Source organism: Otolemur garnettii, unplaced genomic scaffold, assembly GCF_000181295.1.
Source record: "Otolemur garnettii isolate 467f Iridium unplaced genomic scaffold, OtoGar3 scaffold00023, whole genome shotgun sequence".
NCBI lineage: Eukaryota > Metazoa > Chordata > Mammalia > Primates > Galagidae > Otolemur > Otolemur garnettii.
In genome coordinates this window covers 7,900,953-7,907,224 of record NW_003852418.1, presented here as the reverse complement: position 1 = coordinate 7,907,224, position 6,272 = coordinate 7,900,953, and the positions used below count along the sequence as shown (strand labels likewise).

The window sequence follows — 6,272 nt, the reverse complement described above, 5'->3', positions numbered from 1 at the left end:
TTGAGCCCAGGAGTTGGAGGTTGCTGTGAGCTGTAATGCCATGGCACTCTACCCAGGGGGGACAGCTTGAGGCTCTGTCTCAAAAAAAAAATAAATAAATAAATAAATAAATAAAACCATGGATTGTCAGGGTCAGAAATCTGATCTATCACTTTCATTTTGCAGATAGATGTCTGAGGCTTAGTGAGGGGAAGGGACTTATGCTGGGTCACACAAATACAGCCAGATCCCTTGATGTCTTGTAATCTTCGCCACTCGAACTCCGTATAGATATTTCCCTATGGCCTACCTGAAAGATGGTCATCTGTCTCCTGCTTGTATATACTCAGTGACAGGGAGCTTATTACCAGTAACGAGGCCACTTGTTCCCATTATTGTTCAACTGTGACTATTAGAAAGTTCCTCCTTATGTTGAACAAAATGCAATTCAGTTCAGTTATTCTTACTTAGAATATAGTATTTATTGAGATTGAAAGGGCTGGTGGGACTTTGCTTGGACACCCTAAGGAGTTTGGACCTTGTCTATTTCCTTAAATAAACAAAAGAACAAATGAATGAACAAGGGATGGCTGAGGGTTCCACATCCTCTATTCCAAAGGGATCAAGTGGTTCCAGTGTGTTTTTGTTTGTTTGTTTTGAGACTGAGTCTCACTATGCCACCCTCCGTAGAGTGCCCTGGTGTCACAGCTCACAGTGACCTCCAACTCTCTGGCTTAAGCAATTCTTTTGCCTCAGCCTCCCAAGTAGCTGGGACTATAGGTGCCCACCACAACACTGGCTATTTTTTGTTGCAGTTGTTGTTTAGCTGTCCCAGGCTGGGTTTGAACCCGCCATCCTCGGTGTACATTGTGTGGCTGGCGCCATAACCACTGTGATATGGGCGCTGAGCCTGGTTCCAGTGTTTGTGTCTAAATTGGAACCCTCGTGTATCGCCCCTTGGCCTTCTGCCTGGACTGGTAGGCCTTACTTAGCCTGGCCTGGCCCTGCCGAGTTTTCCTTGGGAATGTCTATATATAGGAGAAGGGAGCAGCCCAGTTGCCACTGTCCATCTGCCTTCCTTGATGTCCAGTCCCCCTTTCCTGGCCCCAGATTCTGTTCTCAGTTGTCTTGGTGCTCTTTCTGTCACTTAGCTACCATCCATGAGCCCTGCCTCCTCCCCAGCACCCACCCTGGACCTGGTGGATTCTCAGGATAGGCTTGGTCTGCCCAACACTACCTTTTAGACCACCCGCTTATCTTCTTCAGATTTTCTCACTGAGATCTATCCAGGAAGGGGATGTCCACCCCTTTGCCACTTAAAGGACCTTCCCCTGTGGCTGTAGTCCAAGCTACTTGGGAGGCTAAGACAAGAGAATTGGGCCCTACCACTAAGCCCAAGAGCTGTGAGCTGTGACGCCGTAGCACTCTACGGAGGGCCACATGTGAGACTCTGTCTCAACCCCCCCCCAAAACAAAAAACCTTCCCCTGCCCACTCCTCTACCCCCAAATGAATCCCAAACACCCCTTCCCTGGAGAAGACAACTCTGAGAAAAGAATCTTTGATTTCAATGACTATTTCTCCCCAAAATGCACACCCCTCTGTCTTCCATCCATCCATTTGGTTCTCTTTCTGGGCAGGTTCCCCCATGGACTGTCTGTCTCAACTTTCCCCCAGTTGGGATTCATAATAAAAAAATCACCAACATGGGGGTCCGGTAGGGTGGCTTACGCCTGTAATCCTAGTACTCTGGGAGGCTGAGGTGAGCGGATTGCTTGAGCTCAGGAGTTGGAGACCAGCCTGAGTGAGAGCGACACCCCGTCTCTAAAAAATAGCCGGGCATTGTGGGGGGCACTTGTAGTCCCGGCTACTCAGGAGGCTGAGGCAAGAGAATCACTTGAGCCCAAGAGTTTGAGGTTGCTGTGAGATATGATGCCACGGCACTCTCCTTAGGGTGACATAGTGAGACTCTGTCTCAAAAAAAAAAAGTCACCAACATGACTATAAATCACCTTTCTGATTTACAAAGCTCTGCAGTCCAAGGGAGGTAATAATAGTTGCTTTCTCATAGGATGAGGACTAGATGTGATCATGTGGTTAAAATGCTTAGCACAGTACATGGCACTTTGTAGAGGTTCAATAAATGGTAGCCTAGCTATCACTTCTTCCCACTTCCGCCCCTTGCTCCTTATCATGGTTCAAAGAAAGGACATTCCACGTGCCAAGCACCAATGCTATGAACCTGGCACAAGATAGATGACTTATGCTGGGCTTTTATTTATCATAAAAAAAGACACCACCCCCTAAGAGGTGCATCTCACACAGGGGGAAACGAGGCTCTGAGCAGCATCACCATCTGAGGCAGGCCCTGGATCCTGGCTCTTCCCATTCCACCATGCTGCCTCACTTTTCACTATTCTGATTGTCCTTACCCATCTTGGAACCAGTGTGCTTCCTGGCAGGGGGTGCTTTCTATGGTGGTAGGGCAGGGCGGGCCCTCTTCATAAGACTCTAGAATGTCAAGTCCTGCCACCTGCTCAGAGGTTTAAATTTCTCTGCAAGGGCACTTGGCTAAATTAGGTAATGGGCTAGGATTCTGGGAGAGGTGGGGCCCACTGACCCCAGGATCTGATTGGGCAGGGTATCCAGTGCTGGGGAGCAGGGAGGTGGGAGGAGAGGATGCCCCCATAAATCCTGGGGGCTGGGGTGGGTAAGGGCATCTTTGGATGCTGGAGGGCAGAGGAGGTAGTCCACAGCAGAGGAGTCCCAGTGACCAGCAACCATGGTAAGGACAAGAAGGGACAAGAAGCTAGTGTATTCTGGGCTTCTTTCAAAGCAGACCTGGGTGCTCTGTAGGGCAGTGATCTGGATGCTTGAAATTGGAACATGAAGGTTCCTGGAACCCAGGTGTCTTGGCGGAGGCTGAGGAAGACAGCCTTTAACTTCTCTTGCAAGGGGAGGGCTGGTGTGTTTCAGAGATTGAACCTCAAGGCTTGAGGACTTCCCACCCACCTTCTGAGCCTTCCAGCAATGCCATTCATAGAGCTGTGAGAGGCTCTTAGCTTGTTTCCTTCATAGTAGAAATGGGGACTGTGAGGAGAGTGAGTTACCCCACGGGCCAGTGGCAGGCATGGGCTAGAAGCCCAGCCAAACCTTCCTGCTGTCACTGAGAGAACTAAGTCTCCTCTAGAAGGTGGGAGGCTGCAGTTTCTGAGGCCAGCTCAGGTGCAGGTCTCCAAGAGCCAGAGAGTGATGGGAAGGGGCAGAAGATGACAGACTAGAGTTAGAGGCCCCAGCCTCTCAGAGAGGGATCTGATGTGAGGCTGTCATTTTCTTTTGAGATCCCCCTCCCTACTTTACTTCAAGGAGTAATTAGACCCTGGAGGCCAGCTGCTGTTGTCCATGCCTGGCTAAAAATAGCCTGCCCTCCTGGCTTGGAGAAAAAGGAAGGGAGGAGGGAGGGGGAGAAGGAAGGGCCAGGAGCCGGTCAGCTGAAGAACTCCTTGGATGTCTCACCCCTTCCTCTCTGCCAGCCTCTGTCTAAAGTTGTTGACCTAGATGGCCTGGCTTGGATGTGACCTGGAAACCCCTACAGATATCTTACTGGTCTCCATCACATCCTATTCAGCATGAGAGGTCTTTACTCCAGTGATGGAATCATAGAAGGAAGCTTAAAATCTCCATTTATGCAAAGTCTCTGTGGGGAGGGTTGATGTCTCCATCTCTGCTTGGTGGTCCCAGCATCTGGTCCATGGCCTGACACTTAGCAGGTGCTCCGTAACTTTACATTGAATTATTATTTACTTGCAAACAACCATTTATTGAACAACTATTAAAGTGCCAGACACCACCAGGAGCTAGGGAAAACTGGAAAATCATGCAAGAATGGTCCCCGCCAAGCATGCTAAGTGACTTGCCCAGTGTCACTGGGGGGTTCCTGACTTGCCCTCCAAGTGGTAAGTCCTTGGGCATAATTTGTGTTTCCTCTTTTGTTCCCCAAACTGGGGGGTGGGTGCCTTGTAAGTTTGGAGCTGTTCTTCTGGAGGAACGGACACTTACAAAAGTGGGGTTGAGGAGAATGGGGATAAGGTGAGAATTAACTCCAGGGCTACCCCATGAGCTCTGACTCTCTGTGTGTCTCCTGCAGCCGACACAGACTGACCAGCAGGTTGAGGCCCGGTCCTACCTCAGCGAGGAGATGATCGCTGGTGCGTGAGGCCGGGGCAGGCTGGGGTGTGTGTGAGAAGGGCGGCAGAGCAGGTGTGAGGCTGACTGGTCACCGGCGTCACCTCAGCCCTCTACTCTCCTCCTGCACCCTGGCAGAGTTCAAGGCTGCGTTTGACATGTTTGACGCTGATGGTGGTGGCGACATCAGCGTCAAGGAGTTGGGCACCGTGATGAGGATGCTGGGCCAGACGCCCACCAAAGAGGAGCTGGACGCCATCATCGAGGAGGTGGATGAGGACGGTGAGCGGGAGGCCTTCCCAGGCCAGGGGTGGCAGGGGGAGAAGGCGTCCTGGGCTCGGGCTCACCCGCCTGCGCCCGCCAGGCAGCGGCACCATCGACTTCGAGGAGTTCTTGGTCATGATGGTGCGCCAGATGAAAGAGGACGCCAAGGGGAAGAGCGAGGAGGAGCTGGCCGAGTGTTTTCGCATCTTCGACAAGTATGTTGGGGGCCTGGGAGCCGAGGAAGGGGCCGAGCAGTCCGAGCCAGGCGGACCGGAGGTGGTGGAGGTTCCCGGGCTGGGCGTGTGGGAGGGGCGGTCAACTGTGGCCAGGGCAGCTGGCCTGGGCCCTGAGCCCTGCCCTGCCCTGCCCTTTACTTCGGCCCGAAGGAATGCAGACGGCTACATCGATGCCGAGGAGCTGGCTGAGATTTTCCGGGCTTCTGGGGAGCACGTGACGGACGAGGAGATCGAATCTCTGATGAAAGACGGAGACAAGAACAACGACGGCCGCATTGACTTTGACGGTGAGGGCCGCGGGAGCTGGGGAGGAGGGAGCTGGAGCCCCGCCCAGCGTCGGGGGCGCGGCACCTGTGCGGCTGGCTGGCTCCCACGCTGTGGCCTTGGTCTTGCGGGTGGGACTGGGCGTAGCCTGCTCAAGTTCCTCTCCACCTACTTCCTCCCTACGTCTCCCACGGGCGGTAGGGAGCTCCCGGCAGCTTGTGCGATTTATCAGTTAATGAATGGGCCCTGCGTCCTAAGAGCGGCCGCTGATTCTCTCCTCCTGCCTTTCCCTGTAGAGTTCCTGAAGATGATGGAGGGTGTGCAGTAATAGTGGGCCGTCGCCTCCACCGAGATCGCGCGTCCCTTGAGCGTGGGCGGCTCCGCCCAGGAGTCTGTTCCCGCCTCTCCAGGGAGGCGCGGCCCCTTCTGGGTCTGTGTCTGGAAGGAATAAATGTAAACCTTGCAAAGCTCTTGGCCTGACTAAGGGGACCCGGGACGGCGGGTAGGGAGAGGGTGCGGCAGGAAGCTAGAACTAGGCAGAGGGTTGACGCTCCTTCACTTCCCCGCCATCCCTTTCTGGAACCTTTGGATCTTGGGACCACCTTCTGCAGGCGACTGGGCTGGGGGAGGAGGAGCGTGTCCACCCCTGCCTGGCAGCATTGTTTCTACTGACTGACCTTCGACTTGTCTCTTCTTCCCAGAGCTCACTAGGCGCTGGGCACTGGCGACGGTAGGGGAGGGTGGAGGCATACAACTACGAAGGTGATTTTGATCACACTCTCTTCACCTGGCATCCCTGCCACCGTCTAGCATCCCTGCCTTCATCCTCTTCAGTGTGCTCAAGAGAGGGCGGTTAGTATGCTCTAGCCGAGATAAAATCTGTCCTTGCCACTCCCCTGCCCAAAGTCCTTCAAGGCGCCCCATTGCTTCTAGAATCAAATCCGAATTCCTTCCACTGCCTCCCTTCCTGCGGTCCTGACCAGGCTCCAGCCACACTGGGCAGTTTATTCCTGATGTGGACCTTGAGTGCATTTTCAAGCTTTTGGGCCTTTGCACATACTGTTAGCCCTTCCTATAAGTCTAGTAAATTAATTCTTCCCAGCTCAGATACCATCTCCCCTTTGATCCCTGCCCCCACTGTCTGCAGATCTAGCCCCTATAGCCCTTTGTATACAACAGGTGTCAGATCATATCTAATTAGGTGTAGTGGTAGTTTAGAGTCAGGCTGCCTGAGTTTGAATCCTCACTGCTAGGCTCGGCGCCTGTGGCTCAAGTGGCTAAAGCGCCAGCCACATACACCTAAAGTGGTGGGTTCAAATCCAGCCCGGCCGCCAAAGAACAATGA

General features: G+C 53.2%; 1 protein-coding gene across 1 annotated transcript; it reads left to right on the top strand.

Annotated features, from left to right (window-relative positions):
- Nucleotides 1-2,695: 2,695 nt before the first annotated feature.
- On the top strand, nucleotides 2,696-5,385 carry TNNC2 (troponin C2, fast skeletal type). The gene is made up of 6 exons (XM_003787650.2): nucleotides 2,696-2,763; nucleotides 4,135-4,186; nucleotides 4,302-4,445; nucleotides 4,528-4,642; nucleotides 4,814-4,950; nucleotides 5,224-5,385. Exons 1-6 carry the CDS (start codon nucleotides 2,761-2,763, stop codon nucleotides 5,253-5,255), a joined length of 483 nt encoding a protein of 160 aa, XP_003787698.1. The 5' UTR covers nucleotides 2,696-2,760; the 3' UTR covers nucleotides 5,256-5,385.
- The last annotated feature ends 887 nt before the right edge of the window (nucleotides 5,386-6,272 follow it).

What these genes read in the sequence shown, in the direction of transcription:
- TNNC2 (XM_003787650.2), top strand. An exon ending in TGTTTTCGCATCTTCGACAA is followed by an intron (nt 4,643 to 4,813) that starts GTATGTTGGGGG and finishes TTCGGCCCGAAG; the next exon opens with GAATGCAGACGGCTACATCG. An exon ending in CGGCCGCATTGACTTTGACG is followed by an intron (nt 4,951 to 5,223) that starts GTGAGGGCCGCG and finishes CTTTCCCTGTAG; the next exon opens with AGTTCCTGAAGATGATGGAG.